The sequence below is a fragment of the Diadema setosum genome, chromosome 14 (genome assembly GCF_964275005.1).
Source record: "Diadema setosum chromosome 14, eeDiaSeto1, whole genome shotgun sequence".
Classification (NCBI taxonomy): domain Eukaryota; kingdom Metazoa; phylum Echinodermata; class Echinoidea; order Diadematoida; family Diadematidae; genus Diadema; species Diadema setosum.
In genome coordinates this window covers 21,145,019-21,165,727 of record NC_092698.1, presented here as the reverse complement: position 1 = coordinate 21,165,727, position 20,709 = coordinate 21,145,019, and the positions used below count along the sequence as shown (strand labels likewise).

The window sequence follows — 20,709 nt, the reverse complement described above, 5'->3', positions numbered from 1 at the left end:
AGCTTATTGATCGAGAGAAAGAGGAGGGAACAAAAAGGAATATTGGAAACAACAGAGTTTGATTTCATCCGAAGAGCAGAGGGCAGGAGTAAAGGGAGAGAATCGGAACCAGGAAAAGGACAGCAGGTCACTTCAACAGAGGAGTTTGCAACGGGTGACGGAGATCAAATGTGGAGATAGGATGCGATTTTTCTCTCTTGAGCCTGAGCATCGCCTGGACTTGACAGACATTTCAAACAATATGTTGTGAACATCTCAATTTGACAGCTGTGTATCATTTCATGTGTCATCCATCGTAAAAAAAAAAGAAGGCAGTAATATTTCTCCGTCCACTCGTATTTCCTCTTTTCCCGGTTTCCATGCGATCCAATGTTAGAATTAAGTCACGTATGACACATTTGAGTCTTGATTGCTGTTCTAGATGGTGCTGATTCCGTAAATGATTACTCCAATCTGCTAGTCCCATCAGTCCTAATTTCCTCAGAGAACTGTTGCATCTTACATTAATCAAAAAGATTACTTTTGTTGTGGCAGATAGTTGAAGAAATATGACTTTTATTCTTACCCTAATCTGTCAGTAGACATCAGGATCTGTATTTTTTCCCCTCTAAATCCTTTAGTTTCACATTGCCTTCTTTATTCAGTTCAAAGAACCTCATTGCACATATTTGATTGTCTCCTGTCTTTATTTTTTTGATATTCAAAGTTTTTAAAGTTATTGGAGAGGTTGTCTATCAATCTTTATTCTTACTAGGTATAACCTGGTGCAAGTTGCATGTAGAAGTAATACATTAATGTAATGAGGGCAGTATTTCTTGGTAATAACATATGAATGTACTGGAATTTGCAGTTGTTCGTTGGAGAGGTGAAAATATATATTGAAGCAAATGGCAGAAACTTAAGATATGTGTCATGAGTTTATATAGAACACAAGACATTAACAACATTCTGAGATTTAATTGAAAGAGACAGATAATTTCTGTAAACCACTACTTGATAAAGATTACTGTGTGCTATGCATCTGTCCAGGGATGATCTGGCCTGGTGTTAATCCCAACGAGGAGAATAAGTGTTATATGTATTGTGGGACAGTGTGGTTGGTCCTTGGGGTGTCCTAGAACCACCATCTCACATCTAGGCATAAAATAATAGGATTGCAAGTCATTTTTCAGTGGATGTTGGGCTGTCAAAGTCACTTCCTCCGCTAAATGCCAGGTGCTCACGATTCACTGTCCCATCTGAAGTATCTCTTGCCATCTTCAACTGAGTTAGGATGAGTCTCCCTCTCTCTCGTCCTCCCCCTCCCCCTCCCCTCCCCCTCTCCTGATTGGAAGATCCCTAGAAACTTTCTCTTTTTTTGACAGTGCCCAGGTCATTGATGATATCAGGTGTGGAGTAGGGTTAGCAAACTTGTCTTGATGGAGGGTGAAGTGAGTGAAGATCAGACAGGGAGGAGATGTAAACTGAGGGAAGAGGGATGATGGTTAACCAACTTGCCTTGATAGAGGTGAAAAAATGTAAAGAGAGCCTCTTTGTGTGTGTGTGTGTGTGTGTGTGTGCAGGGCTCGACACTAACGGTGTCCCGGTGGCCCGGGGCCACCAAAAATGAAAGTCGGGCCACCAAATTTCAAAAAAGGCAAATTTGGTGGCCCGCCTCGGGCCACCAAATTTTTTTGAAAAGTACGTACGTCAATTAATTCGTAACTTTTTGCGCCGGAAATTAGCAGTTATATTGTTTAAAGGATGCATGAAAAGGACTGAATGAGTGCTTGCGAGTGAGTGTTGCGAGTTTGTTGAGGCTTATTTATGAGTAGATATGTCCAACTTCCAATTCTTACTATGACTGGATAAAACTTAGATATCTGTCTCATAAAAAAAAGCAGGACTTTAATGTTTTTTATTGTTTTTTCGGGGCCACCAAATTTTTCTCTCGGGCCACCAAAAATTTGAAATTGAGGATTTTGGTGGCCCCATCGGGCCACCAAACAAAAAAGTTAGTGTCGAGCCCTGGTGTGTGTGTGTGTATGTGTGTTTTTGTTGGTGTGTGTGTGTGAGAGAGAGAGAAATGATAAGTTAGGAGAAGTACATGAAATGGTGTAGTGTTACAGAGGACATTCTGTTGTTAAGAGAGTGGTTCTCAGTGTTCTCAACTTTGTGGATGTGATTCTAGCACGTAGTTCACTGTGCTGTCAACTTTTTCTGACTCCATCCACCATGGCAATGACTGTGATGATGACATCTGACAACTCTCACTCATATAAAGGTCCTGAGAAGACTTTTCCAAAGGAGGCAAAAAAAAAAAGAAAGAACTTTAATGCAGATTGAACTACATATCACTTATATGATGTAAATGAAGAACAGCACTTGATGCATATCATTTTCTGCATGTCTTTGAGGCTTATCAAGAATCTTGACTTTGAGGCAAAAGTTTGGTTTTTTTTTGTTCCTTCATTTTTGTTATGCAAGAATGAATTCATTTTTACTTCTTCATCTCCCCCCTTAAGAATTCTCCTGCACAGATTTTTTATTGTACTAAATTTCTTTCTTTTTGTGAATTTCATATTATGTAACCATGAATTGTGTATTATTTATGCTGTTACCTTCTCAAAAAAAAAAATATATATATATATGTTGCAATGTTTTCCTTGGTCAGAGAATGAAATGTAAGCAACTCTCACTCGTATAAAGGTCCTGAGAAGACTTTTCCAAAGGAGGCAAAAAAAAAAAGAAAGAACTTTAATGCAGATTGAACTACATATCACTTATATGATGTAAATGAAGAACAGCACTTGATGCATATCATTTTCTGCATGTCTTTGAGGCTTATCAAGAATCTTGACTTTGAGGCAAAAGTTTGGTTTTTTTTTGTTCCTTCATTTTTGTTATGCAAGAATGAATTCATTTTTACTTCTTCATCTCCCCCCTTAAGAATTCTCCTGCACAGATTTTTTATTGTACTAAATTTCTTTCTTTTTGTGAATTTCATATTATGTAACCATGAATTGTGTATTATTTATGCTGTTACCTTCTCAAAAAAAAAAATATATATATATATATGTTGCAATGTTTTCCTTGGTCAGAGAATGAAATGTAAGCACAAAACAATAGTATTGTCTTTAGAGTGTAGAACAAAGTAACAGGGTTCTCTGTACTACTGTCAGTCTCAAGTTAAGAAGCCACATGGGATTTAATTACACACACACAAAAAAAAACTAGACTCGGAATTTGTCAACACTGACAAATTAGGTGATCCGATCTATTGGGAAATCAATGATTTGAGTCCTGATCCCAATAGGCATGACCATACAGGTTTCATCTGTGTTGAGGGGACATTGGCCATGTGATGTTTGAAGTCTCATTTAGAAAAGGGAGTCAGACCTGCCATCTTTGGTACCGAATTCCGTATGCACTAACGAAGATACAGAATGAAGTATATTTTGAACTTTGACCCCATTTTGCACACCAAAGATGGCATCTGAGCAAAAAGTGATTATTTTGTGAAATTATTCTTGTAACATGGTCTTTGCGTGTGCAAAATATGGGAAAGTTAGGACAATTATTCACCAAGATACAGGATGAAACATTTATGACCTTTGACCCTAATTTACATACCCAAGATGGTGTCCGATCAAGTAGTTGTTATATTATGAAATAATGTACGTGACATGAACTAAACATGTGCAAAATATTGGGGTGATAGAGGCTGTTTTTCTTGAGTTATTGCAAAGAAAGTTGCAAAAAGAAAGAAATATCTCAATACATCGGAGATAAGCTTTAATTTCAACCAAGTTTTTTAGCATGATCCCGACATCGTATGAAAAAAAAAAAAGGCACACAGACGATAGCGCAAAGTCTCAGCTACAACATATTAAAATCTGGGAGAATTTCACCGAAGGGTAAGTGAGCTAGTGCTCGATAAGGACAATCATGTCAACTTTCACATCTAGAAAAATTCCCTCCCATAGAGATTACACGTCATAACGAAGGTACAGAAAAAAGTACATATGACCTTTGACCCCATTTTGCACACCAAAGATGGCATCTGAGCAAAAAGTAGTTATTTTGTGAAATGATTCTTGTAACATGGTCTTTACGTGTGCAAAATATGGGAAAGATAGGACATGTATTTACTAAGATACAGGATGAAATATTTATGACCTTTGACCCTAATTTACATACCCAAGATGGTGTCCGATCAAGTAGTTGTTATTTTATGAAATAATGTACGTGACATGTACTAAACATGTGCAAAATATGGGATTGATAGCCATTGTTGTTGTTCATCTATTGCACAGAAAGTAGTACAAAGAAAGAAAAATAAAGAAAAAATTATGTTATTTTATAGAAATTTGAAGGAGAAGCATAAAAAAAAATCAGAAAAAGATAAAGTAAGGAAAGGGAGATTAAGATTAACTAAAGAAAAAAAGAACAAAAGTGTTTAGAAAAAAAAAAAATTGGCAGGGGTGAGCCTCGAACCAGGGACCTTAGGATTACGAGTCGGATGCGCTACGCAATGACCTATTTCATTCTCCATAGGCCCTGTGTATTAGGCAAAATGACGCTGCATCGAAGCCTCGTGCCATATTCAACCCAGTTTTTCGACGTGATGCCGACATCGTATGAAAAAATGGAGGGCACACTTACGATAGCCCAAAGTCTCAGCTACAACATACTAAAATCTGGGAGAAATTCACCGAAGCATAAGTGAGCTAGTGCTCAAAAAAGAGAGTCATGTCAATTTTCACTGCCAGAAAAACTGCTCTCCCATAGAGATAACACGTAAACTGATCAAATTTGACAATATTACTTTCAATCCCTTTTTACGAGGTGATGCCGTCATCCAATCAAAATGTTGTAATTATATTAATGAAAGATCATATATTAAGCTACAACATACTGAAATCTGGGTGTAAATTGGCAAAGGATAAGTGAGATACGCTCGAGTGAACTTGAAATTTGATGACGTCATTTTGAAAATTTACTTTTTTTAATTTATAAAGGAATTTGATATCTTTTTTTCATTTTGCCAGCATCGCCAACCCATGAAATAACATGTCCAACTCATCAGCTTTCAGAATATGTAAAGAAAATGGGGGGTTACCGTCCATCCTGACGATTAAAATCGGATTTAAAATTGGCGTTTTTTTGGCATCGTTGCACTGTATATCGCCATTGACGCGCGCGCGGAATTTCAACTTTGACGGGCCCGTATGACGTCATATTGAGTCGGATTGACTTGAAACTTGGTAGAAATATTCCTTGACATTTCAGGCATCCGATTAGTGTAAAAAACCGGGAAATTTCCATTGCATATGAGCTGTGTGTGCAAATATGTGCGCGCGCGTACGCGTCTGTCCAATTTTTTCAATTTTTCAAAAAATGCTCCAAATGGTCTGAAACGCGTGCAAAAAAAATTTGAGCTCGATTTGAGCATACAAATATTTCAACGCGCGCGTACGCGCACGTTTTAAGAGAAAATATGAATTTTGAGAATATGAGTAAAATGCGCATAATTTGAAATGTATGTGACATAGATTTCATTGCAAAATTCTATTCCATTAATGAGATATGAATGAAAATGTGTTTTCATATAATGACGTCATAGTGACGTCACGGTCGACTAATCACTATGATTTTATTAGGAGGATCGTCTTTGGGACATGATACATGTATGGTATAATTTTGACATTGATAGGAAGAGGACTTTCCGAGATTACCTCTACACAACTTTTGCGGAGAAAGAAGAAAAAGAAGAAGAACAAAGAATCAGTACAGATACAGAAGGTGATCCGAGAGGATACTCGGATCACCTAAAAAAAAAAAATCTGTAATCTATAACTGGTACTGGTTTTCTTTTGATAGGGCTGTGACAACCAGCAAGACCGGATGGGAAGGCCAGGCCAGATCGAGAGGTACCTGGTAGATGCCCAGAAGTACCAGCTGATGGACCTGGCAGCGAGGCCTGTCAACGGGAGACCGCTCTACGTGCAGGGCCAGGAGGCTGCAAGGTGAGCGAATCCTCATGATCTCAGTCAAAAGGCTAAGAAGCAGTGTGTTCTAGCCTAACTTTATAGGCTCAGTGTGATTGTTTTTCCAAATGAAAGACTTTCTGTTTGCAACTTTTGCAAAACATATAGATATATATATTTTTTTTCAACCAAAATATATATCTTAATGAGTTTTTTATTTCCTGCTTCCTGCACAGGTTTTGAGATGATTAATTAGGATGTTGACTTCATCTTGAGATGCCCACATTCATCTCTCTTATGTGCGCTTCACTTACTTACTTACTTACTTACTTACTTACTTACTTCCTTACGTCGTTTAGATCTTTCTGCAACTTAAAAGTCATGTGAGTTTAGAAGTCGGGGGTAGAGAGGTGGAACAATTTTTGGCAAGATTGTATAGGAAAGAGAGGTGTTCAGGCCCCCAGTCGTCCTATTTTTTACTTCATGTGGTTCACCTTGACTGATCCAGCCATCGTCCGCTGATTGGAGTGGATGCCAAGCAACAACTGGTTCCCCCTCCCACTGCAACCACCTGTCCCGAACGACAGGAATCATTTACCTGAGCCCTTCCCCCTCCGGATCGGAGGCTATCTCTCCGAATTACGGGTTCCCAGGGTGTGCGATTTTTCGCCCCTGCCCCTTTTATGTAAATCCTTTAGAATAAAAAAAAAATCCGGACCCAGCCACACCCACCCACCTCTAATCTATAAATGTGTCACTCTGTTCCACCTTACACCTCTCGAGTCCCCTTGTCCCGCCTCCATCATCTCTCAGTGGAAGATGAATCAAAACCTCTGGGATGAGAACCAAGGCTACTTCAGACTCTTGTCCAATCTTTTTAATCCTCCATGCTGGTTCTCTCTCACTTTTCTTTTATATCTATCTATCTAACATATATATGAATTCATCTCTCTGTCTCTGTATATCATCCATATATTTATCTATCTGTATATATATATATATATATATATCTTTCTATCTACCTGTTTATCTATCTATCTATCTATCCATCCATTTTCTATCTGTCTGTGTATCTATCTATTTATTTATCTATCTATCTATCTATATCTATGTCTATATATGTATGTATATCACTCTATCAATCTATAATCTCTCTGTCTAGCTATGATCTGCCTCTCCATGTAATCTATATCGTCTTTAATATTGTAAACTGTGGATCTGTATCTACCTCTTTTCATGTATATGTTCATGTGTGTGTGTGTGCATATATTCTCCTCTTGCATCTCTTTTGCCTTCAGTTTGTGTTGTTTCCGCATTTCTTATCCGTTCCCTCCTCCCTTTCTCCTTCTCAGCTCGTTTTCTCGAAAGAAAGTCAAACCATTAGGCAAGTTAGCAACTGAAATATGGTTGTATTGTAGTTCCCCGCAGAAATTTCATTCTGGTTCTAGCTATTTACTATGAGTGAGATACACATGAAGTGTTTGTGGTTTGATAACAAATTTGTATCAAGAGTTGACATTTACAATAAACTCAGAAAGCAGCATTGCGATTTCTTAAAAATAAGAAAAAAATAGTGAAATGCAATAATAAAAGCATGTTAGTCTATTAATATTTGCAAAGGTGCATTTGTAGTGAATAAAAATTTGTTTAAATGGTAGAAGCAGGAGCTGTGTACCTCATCTCTTGCTGTTTCTCAGTAACTTTGATAGTTGTTGATGATATTGAGTTCTGTTTTCTTCGATGAAATGGACGCACATGCAGTCTTAGGGTATATATTTCATCTTGCATGAAATTTTGCAAGGAGCATGGGGGGAAAATATCGGGAGAATATAGATGAAGTGAAGGAAGCATAATTTTCCCTAATTGACTACACTCTCCGTGCCTCTATGCCTGGTTGGACTGCAGGCAGTCGGGCGCAAGGAAGGGGGGTAAGAGGGGTGTGACTCACCGCCCTCCCTGGGTCAACTTAGAGGCGCACCTGTCTCCATCTCTTCCTGTCACACCTTTTCTTCAGGAGGGGGACAAAAAAATTGAATGTTCCTGGCAGCTCCTCCCCACTCATTCTCTCCCTCTCTCTCTCCTTCTCTCCCCCTCTCTGCCACTCTTTCTTTCTCTCTGTCTCTCTTATCCACCATCCTCAACTTCCCCCCCCCCCCCACACACACACACATACACCTTTCTGAGTGACCTCGGCTCGACAATGAGAAGAATTATCTTTAGCAGGGAGTCTATCTGGAATCACAGCTGAGATTTGAGAAGACAGAACTCATCTGCTTGCGAAGAACTTTCCCCCCCTCCAAAGGTCGTGTTTGATACCAGTTCCAATGCGACGTTCAATGCGCTTTCACATTTTCCATCCTGGATAAGTGGTAGACTGAAATCCAATTTGTGGCTAGCGTCGGACAGGAGTCGGGTTGTTCATGTGCCTCAGGAGTCATTACATACACAACTTACTGTTAGGACAATGTGTGTACTAACTCTGAATCGTTGGCACTTACCTGTTGTGTGGGGAAAAAATGAACAGGAAGGGAAGTTTGATACAAAGAACAAAGAGAGTTCAGTTTCATGGATGGCAGACTCCCTCCTAGTGTTAACCATGATTCTCCCACACACCCCTCCCCATCTCTCTATCCTAGGATCATTGGTTCTCACGTGAAGAGTGAGGCGGGTTTGAACGGTGATCATTGGTGTCATAAGAGCGATCAAAATCCGGTATCAACCCGATTATGATTCACTATCTCGTCAGTTGTGATTTGATCGCAGGGGTAACTCCGGGCTCCCTCCCCCCATAATCCCAGATTAAGCCTCCCCCTGACAAAGGCCCATGCTGCTGCTACTGCTTGTGAGCGGGAACAGTGGATTACCTGTTAAGAATAAGGTGTTGAGCAACTGTGAAAAAATGGCTTTTCCCCCCTAACTTCATAGACAATTTCGATCAGAATTCAAGGATGTACTATGTTAGTTTCACCCCTTTCTATCTCCATACTCTGCCATATCTTCTTTGTCTGTCTTACTTGTTTTCTTTCTTTCTCCATACTAAATTGTGAAATGCCCATAGATTTAATATGCAGGCCACCAGGTTACCGTATGAAAGGGGATAGTAATGAAAAAAAGTTGTATTAAAAAACATTCAACATGTAATGGAAGCACCATCCAATATCAAATATTTAGGAGCCATTTCAGATGATTTTTCACCAAATAGTTAGGCCCTATCCTTTTTAGAAGTAGAATATGTAATTATGTTCTATTCCACTTTTCTGTAATTTCAAAATGAAAGGGAGATGAGAATTGAAATGCTAGCATACAGGGCCTTCTTCACCCAATAGGATTAAAGGGACTGTACAGTACTGGTTGAGGTAGGGATTCATGTTTTGAACATTCCTAAGTGAGATAATGAAAAGCCTTCTATGAAATATGAAAGAGCATGTAATTTTAAGAAGGATTCAACGTTTATTTGATGAAAATTGGATTTCAAATGGCCGAGATATCCAAAAAAATGCTAATAATAAAAGGCGACATGCCCCAACTTTATTAGTATCTCTTTGTTTCACCTTGTTTTTGGATATCTCAGCCATTTCAAAACCGATTTTCATCGAATAAACTTTTGATACCCCTTAGAACTGCATGCTCTTTGACATCTCATGGAGTGATTTCTGAATATCTCACAAAATGTTAAAAGCTAAATCTTCACCTCGACCAGAACTGTACACACCCTTTAAAGTTGATATCACATCAAAGTAACATCAGAAACAGCGAGCCAGATTGTATACAACATTACACACATATGACCTTGTACATTTATTGCAACATTGCACATGTTACCTTCTAGCACACCCCAATACATTTTGTTTGTAATTCTTTTCTTTAGTGGAAGATGGACCTTAATACAACAAATATACACAAACATTTTTGCTCTGTGGTTGTAAATGGTTTTCTCGGGGTATGATGGAGGATATTTGGACAGTGTGATATACAGATCGACCCCGCAGTCTGGAAGACTTCTCTATCATCTTGTTGTACATTTATTGCAACATTTCACATGTTACCTTCTAGCACACCCCAATACATTTTGTTTGTAATTCTTTTCTTTAGTGGAAGATGGACCTTAATATAACAAATATACACAAACATTTTTGCTCTGTGGTTGTAAATGTTTTTCTCGGGGTATGATGGAGGATATTTGGACAGTGTGATATACAGATCGACCCCAAAGTCTGGAAGAGTTCTCTGTCATCAAGTCCCTAGCAGGACCACCACACCAGAGCTGCTTCCAGCAACACAAATACCTTGGACTTCCTGCCAGCCCCGATCAACAGATCAAGACCAGGGGGCTGTGGTGGTGGTGGTGTCACCTGTCGCCATGGCGATAGAAATTAGGAGTGCTGAAGTTGGAGGAAGTAGGTGGGGAAAAAATGAAGATGAAAAACCCAGAACATATAGAATGATTCTTCAGTGGATATATGTTTGTTTGTTTTTTTATGTTTTGACCTGGTAGGTCTGAAGTTCAGCCGGCTGAATGCTGGGTCTCTAAGACTTTTCCTCCACCTAACTGTGGCACTCCAACAGCCTCCCACATGGATGCACTCTGACTCTCCCATCCTGTGTGAAATTTTCTGATAATGACTCATTGCTTTATTTGGCACTTTTCACATTTATGTGTGTCTCATCTGCATGTATCAAGGATGCATTAAATTCTCTAATGCTCACCAATTTTCTCAAACATCCAGTATGCAGGTATTCCAACTTGGTCTCCGTAAGAGAAAAGTCTGCTTGAAAATAAATAAATATTTTTTTTTAATGTCCTCTCAGATATTGCTCAGTGAAAGTAGATACTAAATTTAATGCAGACATATTTTTTTTTTGGATAGTTTGGTTTTTTGCTCTTTTTTTTTTCAAGTTTACACATGCACACATTTTCTGCAGCAGATGGTCACCATCACCGTGCACACACAGATGAAAAGACGGTGGAATGATAAGATTTAGGCTTTATAATGAGATTGTGCGTGCATTTTCTGTTAAAGACCCTGCTTGTGTCGCCCCGTTAAATTGATTCTGTGGTGAGCAGAAATTATGGAAAGTTGACTGCACAAGTGCACTTTAAAGAAGCCAGGATCGTCAATTCAGAAAAGATTGATCTGACAGGCGGAAGATGTTGGTGGACGATATGTGTCAACCTGATCATGACCCAGGTGTGTTTAAAGCCTGCGTTCATCATTCCTTGTTAGTCACAGAACTACTCTGATGATAGTTGCAAATGGAAATTGATGATATATGTAAAAACTTTATGGTGTCTCATTAGCCATATATGCTAAAGTTTGTGTTGCAAATTTTTTTTTTTTGCATTTTTGAAAGTACGAAGAAAAATTATAAGAGAAAGTGAGGAGTTAGATTAAAGGGATAGTATAGTATTGTGGAAATGAGGATTGGGCTTTTGACTTTTTGGGAGATACAAAGAAACCACTTATGAAATAGTACAGAGCATACCATCCTAAGAGGAATTCAAAGTTTATTTGATGAAAATTGGTTTTGGAATGGCTGAGACAGCCAAAAACAAAGTAGAACAAAGCGATCGTAATAAAAGGTAGATCCCACCTTTTATTAGGATCGCTCTGTTTTGGATGTATCAGCCATTTCAAAACCAATTTTCATCAAATAAATGTTGAATTCTTTTTGAAATAACATGCTCTTTCATATTTCATAAGAGATTTCTGAGTATCTCACCTAAAAAAAAATGTTAGAAACCTAAAGTTAGGTCTCAACCAACACTGTACTATCCCTTAAACATAGTTTTTTCCACAATTGAGAACCGCTTGAGTTGATTTTGTTCCAGATCATGTTGTAATATAGGGATATAGGTAGTCTTCTTTATTTTATTACCAGCTCCGGAATTTGGTAGTGAAAATCAGGGGAGAGACCACATTCCAAATTATTGTTGTGGTACAAATATAGCAAATGTACAACTCTGTACCATCTGCTCATGGCTATACCCAATATATTCTAAGTACTTTGCCAAATTCCAATTTGTGATATCAACCTTTGTTCATGCTAACAGTTTAAAAGGCTACTTGCCAAGGTTAAGTGAAAGTCAAATGCCTTGACTCAGTGAGGCAATCAGTTTTTGTTGTGGCTGTCAAATATATCAAGTATATCTTTTTTAAAGAAGTCAAGATGACCCTTTTGTTTGTTTCGGGGGAATAATAGGACAATAAATTTGGTTGTGTAAGAGGCAAGTCCTACATCACCAGTGAATCTGATATGCCTCCATTATATCTTCAAAGAATGCGACACCCGTAAAAAGGGTCAGTTTTGTCACATTTGATATACTGCACTGCATGCCTGTCAAAACAAGCATTTCATATTCCCTGCTGCTTGTTTGTTGCCATTAGGTTGGATGGCAATAAATCCACCAGTACTTACAACCAGGCCAAGAGAGTTCTAGGAAAGGTGTCGTTAATCCTACTCATCCAAATCATATTCTTCACACACCAACTTGAGAAAAAAAAATCTATATATATGATATTTCCTTCATCCAGTTTTTCCTACTATGTTGCATTTATGTGTGCACAAATTGTTGCAGGATTATCATTATACCTACCATCTATTTAAAGATCTTTTTTTTTTTGGTCCAATAATAGATTTACTCAAATAAGTCTAACAGTAGGAATCATCATTCTGAAGTAGCATTTGTTCTTCCAAAGTCCACCCTTCTTGATTTAATTCTACAACAAATGTAACTATCATCTTCTATGTTATGCTGAATGCTAGCATAATGTATTGTAGGGAAAGTTGTCTTTTTTTCCCCTTCTCATTTCTATATACTCATATTGGTAATGACATGTGTACTTTGTTCACAGGTGTTTGAGTGGGGTCAATCTTTCATACTCAGGGGAAATTCAAATTTCATCTCAAGTCATATTTCCCAACATATGATTTTTTTTTTTTTTTTGCCACAGGGATTTCAAATAGCACCAATGTGGAGCCAGCCATTTTTTAAAATCAAAATGAAATCTGAAATATTTTAAGTCAAACATTGTTCTTTAAAGATTTGTTTAAGTCAAGCTTTGCATTGTTCTTAAAAGATTTGGAACGCTATATACCATAGTGAAAAAAAAGGTGAACAGGATCATGAAATCTTGGGACCCCTGCCTTTATGGAGAACCTCTTGGGATTCTATACACCAACACACTTGTAATTAATTGATATGATTATCCCCATGGTATATTGAGCGTGACAATGGTAAACCAATACAACATGAAGGATGTCGCATATACCTGTAAGTTAGAAATCTTGGTCATGTTTACCTGGTTTCACTCGAAGATGCTTCAAACACTTTGTGAGAATTTTGAAATCCCAATATGGATGCAGTCGCTTTCTTCAGTGACGACACACTGGGAAACAGTTTTGTCTAGAATATGACCATGGGCTGAGTCTTTTATCTTATTCTGATATTGATTTTGATTGGATTGATTTTGATTGTAGATACATTTTTGGATTTTTAGAATTGATATGAACTTACACTTTCATTTTCAGTTTAAAAAAAGGACACAAGGTACAGAAAGAAATATAATTACCCAATACAATATAAACCAATTAAGTTTTGGAGCATGTTTTTAGTTTAGATCTTTTAAAACAGGAATCTTATGATGCGATATTCCATGTATGATATCTACTTGATATTTATGCATGGGTCAACCTTAACGACTACTACAAGCACTAGTTCGCAAATAGGGTATATTGCCTTTAAACTCTTCGTACTTGTCCTCCCTGGGTGTTTATTGTAATCAAATTAGACCCACCTCACACCCTATTACCTGGTCATGATCACGAAGAAAATGCCTCAAATTTGAGTATGAATTCAGTCCGACAGTCCCAACAAAAGATCGCTTTATTCTCAATCTTACTGCGTGGGCGAGAGCTTATTAAAGAGAAATATTTAGCCTTTTTCTTTTCCTTCTGATTAGCACAATTTTGATATCCCAAGTGAAAACACTGCCACCTTTCATAACTTTTTTTATGCGTCATGTTAGCTTTACGATGAGCAGTTTCCATCAAACCGCGCCCAGTTCGTTATTGGGGACGACGTGTGTTTGATATTCAAGAAAGTGCATTGTGTATAGCACTCAAACCATGGGGAAGAGATTACGTTCCATTAACCAGTTTTCTGCCGTGAAATTGAAAGTGAGCTCAAATGGTTCTGCCCGCATCTCTTGAAGCAATAAGCTTTCCCCCAGAATGATTGGCCCTGACATCTCAGCTGGTGTTTTATGGCTTAACGCTTATAAGGCCCCATCTTGGTTTTCATTCAGTGTATACATGCCTGCTTCACCCTGAGGTGTTTGTATAATTTTTCATATTTGATATCCTGTCTTTTCTTATGTCAACATCTGGTTTCCTTGCCTTCCAGCATACTAACCACTTCTCACTTCAGCCATACCATATTTTTTTTTTTATTTTTTTTTTTGTACTCCAGTCTGGTCTGGAGAGAGGGACAAACTTGCCCCCTTCCTCCCCCCCCCCCAAAAAAAAGTAATAAAATATGAAAAAGCAAACACAAAAATTGAAGGATTATGTATGTCTCAGCATTCTTCTGTGGAGTACCTTTAGGCTGTTTCTCCAGTCTTAATGAAATGTCAACCACTCCCTCCTAACTTTGTCCCTACGGATTCTACACAAACAACCCCACCCTCACTTAGCCTGGTACAACTTTACAAGCACCAAACCCAACCCCACTGGACCACAGACGGCACTCCAGCTCGCGGCTCTGGCACCCAGCAGTTGCCTCTCGCGATTCCATTGGGCGGAGCGGGAGGGCCGGGTTTAGACAGATTGCAAAAATATTTTCACCTCACATGAGTGAGTTGCACATAATCTCTCTGTAAAAATATTGTTCATTCGGGAAGTGAGACATAGTCCCTGAATAGGTGGTGTGGAACCGAGGGTGTAACAAGAAGGATTATGTTTGGGATTAAAAATCATAGTGGCAAAAATGACAGAGTTGCAAGAACTTTCATGTTTTTGTAGAACATTGGTTGCCACTGACAAAATATTGAGTAGTCATTTAAAGAAAAACTCTCGGAGAAGTCTCAAAGATTTCGGAAAGGGAGGAGTATCCAGCATTATTTAGGCACAAGTACATTTAAATTCCTAGAAGTCAAGTTTGAAAAGTACTTCAATCATCTCAAGTTTTTGAACCCAACTTTCTAACTTTTCCATGTGACCAAAGTTTTGGTTGGTGTGCATTTAATCAAGCGGGGCATTAATTCTCCTCTCCTTCAATTCATCTACATCTAAGGATGGAATCGGCAGGGTCAATTATAGGATTCCGTCACCACAGATCCATGCTGTGTTTCTGCACAAAAATAGAATCTTTCCCACTCTGGCATGTGTCTGGCATATGGCGAATTTCAAGCCGCGAACATGGCTTCACACTGGGCCGCCATTAAGTCTATTTACCGTCCCCCACCGGAGCGCCAAGTCCTGGCAGGATTCCTGTCCAGTTCTGAAATCAAATGCTGATTCTCAGTATGATATTCTCCCCCCCCCCCCCCCTCCCATCCCTCTTCGCCCTCCATCTTTCAGTCTCAGGAGACAGTGTCAGGCATGTTTGTTCTTTAAATATATCCACGGTATAAAGTTTGCGGCAACACCGCGGCGTGTGGAAGTCAAGCCGAGGCAGAGAAAAGAGCCATGTTGTTCCTCGGTGCTGCAAAAATGTTGTTGCTGGCAGAAAGGAAAACTCGAGATTACAAGTATCCGGAGCTCGGGCCCCTGTTTCGCTCCATGCTCGGAGGCAGAAATGCACGCCATGAAAGGGATTAGAGATGACTTTCTTTCTTTTGGCATGGAAATCTTGTTACAGAATAATACTGCGACATGCGGTGTGATTGGCAGCTTTACAAATTGCCTCTATTCATGTAAAAAGTGGATGAACAAGGGAAGTCAGGGAAAAATGGCAAATAGAAAGTAAACACAGCAACCCAAACCCCAACTGTGCTCTCGCCAATTATATTTCAGCTCAGTGTGTTATATTCACTCATTTAGGCTTTAGGGTAACTGAGGAAGTAACGTTTTCACCTGTTTTCACCCTGACCCTCATAATGATGGAATAATGCTCTGCAGAAATATAATTGGGGGGAATTGAATTCTTGTAAAGTTAGGATTATCAACACAGTAATGAGCAAATATCAATACATATAATTCATTGCATGCAACAATTAGCAGAAGAACTGAATGGAGTTCCAAAGGTCCAAGTGGATTTCTGTAGTAGGGGTTTATTAAATACTTCTCTCTAATTTCAATTTGTTGAATAATTGTTCTGAAATACAGTCATTTCAATGAATACTGGTTTTCATAAGTTCCTAAAAGCTGGTATTGTAATATCGAATACCTCTCTCTCTTTCTTTCTCTCTTAGTAATTTCAGTTTGATGAATAATTGTTCGGAAAAATAGACATTTCAAGTATGGACTTCTGATATTATCATATCATAATTTAAAAGGAATGTAGATACTTGTAGAATGTAGAATGTAAATACTTGTGCCCACAAATTTTCATTCTCTTGTAATTTCATTCTTTGTAATGACCTTGATTAAGTATCAGGTAGTGAGCATACTTTCTCCCCTCTGTAATGATTCTTTATTTACAATTTTCTCCTTTTTTTGCGTTGTAATTGACTTTGACACTCCACTTGGGTTAAGTGGCTTTCCATCATCAGTCCTGTACAAATGGTAACCGTGGTAACCAGATAACCATCTGTAGTCTGTCTGCTGTTTTGGATCACTCTGACTTCAACCCTTTTCACTCTTTCCCAGCCAGCCCCAACTGGTGAATTTCACCTAATACCCCGGTAACACAGCACTCCATGTCTAAATCACGTACAAAAAGTTATGAAAATCTGCCGGACGTGGTCGTAAGTGGTAATTTTTTGGTCAATTTTGGTTTGGCCGTGCTTTGTACGGGGTATGGCCGTTGGCGGCTGTTCCACTGCTGAAGCACTACCTAAGCACAGCTAACCACGTCCAGCCATGTGTATGTACGAGGAAAAATCAATTTGTCAGTGATAAGCCGCTAAACACACGCTATTTCCAGTGATACCAATGCGTAACACACGTCAAATGATCGTGCATATGCCCGCTAAATTTTCGCGTCTAACTGCATCTCCCCAAGCGTTAATCACTGCCGGAACACGGATTATCACGTGTATTTAACATGTATTGCACGTCTTTACCACGTGTGCCACCCTAGGTTGTCCACGGAGTAAAATTTTGAGCAGTTCAGAACTTTTTACCGCGTCCGACGCTGTTCCAAATTTTCCCCGCATCCTGCCACGTCTATAAATCGACCGCAGCTCATCTTACACTCGGCATCAAAGCGAACAACATCGTCTGCTTCACGGGAGACCACTTTTAGACGGGTTTTGGCCGTGATTAAGCCGTAAAGTGCTGTGTGACCGGGGCTTAACAACAAAAAGAAACGAGAAAAGCACTCTGAGAGTGCAGACCTCTGCCAAGCAGCTACTTTCCACTGATGATCTTGTTCTTCCATCAGTGATTTCCACTCATACAATGTATGCATGCTAAAAAATCACCCGATTTCCCAATATGGAAGCCTTTGTTACGTCATAAACCCTCTACTGTGTGGCGCGCCTCGCCCTAGCAGAAACTAGAGCATGCACATTTGTGCGCGTATGAAAACCTCAAAAATGCGCAGCTTGAACTCCCAAGTTCATTGACCCTACCTGCCAAAATATAAAAAATCCTTCATAAAATCCATAAAAGTTTCTGGATCACTACCTAAATTAAGTCATTTGTTCCTTATGTCATTCTCAACCTTTCCTGCAAGTTTCATCTAAATCCGTTCCAAACTTTTTGAGTTATTTTGCACACTGACAAACAAACGGTAATGAAAACATAACCTCCTCCCTTGGCGGAGGTAAATGGCTCGACACCAACTTTTTCTCTGGTGGCCCATTCAAACCACTAAAATCTTTAAATCCAAAAGTTTGGTGGCCCGAAAAAGAAATATATTGGCTCAGCAGATTATACAGAAACATAGCAATCCATTTTGAATCTTAAGTGCCTGATCAGGCTGGTACCAAAAGATAGCTTTTTTAGAAATTTCAAAATTCAATTTTTAGTGGCCCCAGGCCACAGGGCTGCTGCTACTGTCAAGCCCTGCATAGCAAACTTTTGGAGACCTGCATTTTTTCCCTGAGAGATCCCCCCTCCCTTTCTTCCATACCCTTCCCCTTCCCCACCCATCCCCCTCCCCACCCACCCCCCCCCCCCCCATTGTCCTACAAAATGCACTGATACCCCTTTCAGGTAATCGCGGTTCAATTACCCGCATCCAAATAATGCGGATGAAGTAGTCAAAATCGCGTTCATATATCCCATGAAGTGCGCACTACTTTTACGAGCACCCGTTCATATAATGGTGCGAAGGACGGAGTTATTTGTCATGGTTACGGCGCACGCCTCTATAATGACGTAATGCTTCCGGTGAATATCCTCAAGCGCGCGCTCGCGAGGGGCTTGGGGAGAATATTTCTAATCGACACATGCACGTGCGTGTACAACTGCAAAACTGCGTATACTATAACTCACGTGTATGCACACCTCTCGCGCGCTCAAGCTCAGCAATCAGCGGTTGTGTGGGAAATCGAGTGACCTTTGACCGAACTGTGGAATGTTAGTGCGGATAAGTCGTAAAACGCGTTCATGTATTCTCGATCTACTCCTCATGCTGCAATTATGCGCATAATAGCAGCATCAAAATAATGCGCACTTTTCTACTCCTCTCCCGTTCATGTAATCGAAATTTTACGACTTAGTGCTCCTATTATCCGCATCCACGATTACCTGAAAGGGGTATGAGTGACACTTCCAAAAGTGTGATCGTCTGCTATGATTTTACTCAATAATGGCCCGACTCTTGACAGATTGCATTTTACAGTACTTGCACACTGCTTCACGCTTTGTTTCATAGACCTCTATCTATATCTATCTATCTATCTATCTATCTATCTATCTATCTATCTATCTATCTATCCATCCATCTATTTATCTATTTATCTACCTCTTCTCTCTCTCTCTCTCACTCTATCTCTCCCCCCCCCCCTCGTTTTGTCTCTTTATCTGAAAATCTTTCCAAAAATCTGTCGCATCTATCTATCCATCTATCTAGTCATTTTTTATGTATTCATAAACTTTTTTTTGCATTGTCTGTCTCACAGCATATACACCTATCTCTTTCTGCATCTGTATCTTATTTATTTACTGTACTCTCTCCCTCTCTCACTTTCTCTCCATTTTTGTTATTTTTGTTTTATTAATTAATTAATGATTTTATTATTCCTCTTTTTCATATACAGTTACAAAATAGTTTTGTATTGCTAACTTGTTTATTTATCGAAAAACAAAGTAGATGATATTATTATAATTGTATCCATGTTTTGTTGAAACTTATGTCTTTCAAAGTTCCTTGAAATATCATGTACTCATGTAAGCATTGTGTATATTGCTTTGTATTACTTTATGTGGGAATAAAATCACTTGAATTGAATTGAATTTTCAGTGAAAATATCTCAAGCAAGCAAAGGTATGTCACGACTTATGAATCAGACATACGTCAAACGAAATTCAAGCGTGCGTAATGTGTTACGGTGACAGAGAGCCAAACTGTGTATATTAAATGGTGCATCTGTAATTTCAGGAAATTGAAGCGTTACATTCCCCCGTAGTAGGCCTACATCTGTAATTAGTTTCGATCAGGAGAAAAATGCAAAGGAGTGAATCACACAGTGGCGCATCCTCCTCAGTTAGTGATGCGCTGTCAGACAGGACGCCACATTTGCCGGTGTTTAGCATACTATGTGAATGACTCAAGTTCTGCACCTTCTATTTCTCTCCCATCATCTCCTTCTCTCTGTCATCCTTTCCATCTCTCGTTCTCTCTGTCTCTCTCATCTCATGTATTCTACAAGTTGACTCATGAATGTTTTTGCAGGGAAAATGTAGTTTTAGAGTCATATTTGGGTGTGTTGAAATGAATAAATTTTCTTGTTTTCCACCTGTACATTTGACATTTTCTTTCCATGCACTTATTTGTTGATTTATGAATAATATGAGAATTGGCAAACCATGAATGAATAAAGTACTGGAACAGCTTCGAAATACTGAATATGATCAGAATGCCAAGCATTTTCTTTGTGTGCAAATGCAGTATGTGAGTCTGGAGTAGTGTTTTGAAATGAACTGGAAGACCAAAAGTTTTTTGTCTGTGCCGTAGTATGAACAGGCATTGCCAGTGTAGCAGTATGTCGACTTCTTAGAATTCCTACAGAGCAAATTCCTTCTTTGCTTTTGACATGAGTTGTACCATATTCACTAAACACTTCAGTGGAATAGCACAAAGTATTTATTTTCTTTGTGTAGTATAACTTCCACTAACTGTTAATCTGGATGAAATCTGTAGAATTTTTCTTTCAATGTTGTTCTCACTGTTTTTCCAAACTTTTTGTTTGTCTCTCCCTCTCTGTTTTTGTCCTAGATTGGAGCAAATTGTTGTGGACACTGTCCAAGGCAAAGACAGGATGTACAATGTCATGTTTGTTGGAACAAGTAAGAGCTTGATTTAATTGTTTGTTTGTTTCTTTCTTTCTTTCTTCCTTTGTTAGTTTGAATTGGTAGTTTCCACTTCCATTATCTTTTTTTTTTTCATAAAGTTCGATTAGATTCAAAG

At 38.8% G+C, this 20,709-nt stretch overlaps 1 protein-coding gene across 1 annotated transcript in view; it reads left to right on the top strand.

Moving 5' to 3' along the window:
• Nucleotides 1-20,709, top strand: part of LOC140238204 (semaphorin-5A-like) — a 134,440-nt gene that overhangs the window by 95,924 nt on the left and 17,807 nt on the right. Inside the window, exons 10-11 of the mRNA XM_072318141.1 lie at nt 5,863-6,008; nt 20,518-20,588. Coding sequence (XP_072174242.1) covers nt 5,863-6,008; nt 20,518-20,588 — 217 coding nt within the window. The remainder of the gene's footprint in view (nt 1-5,862; nt 6,009-20,517; nt 20,589-20,709) is intronic.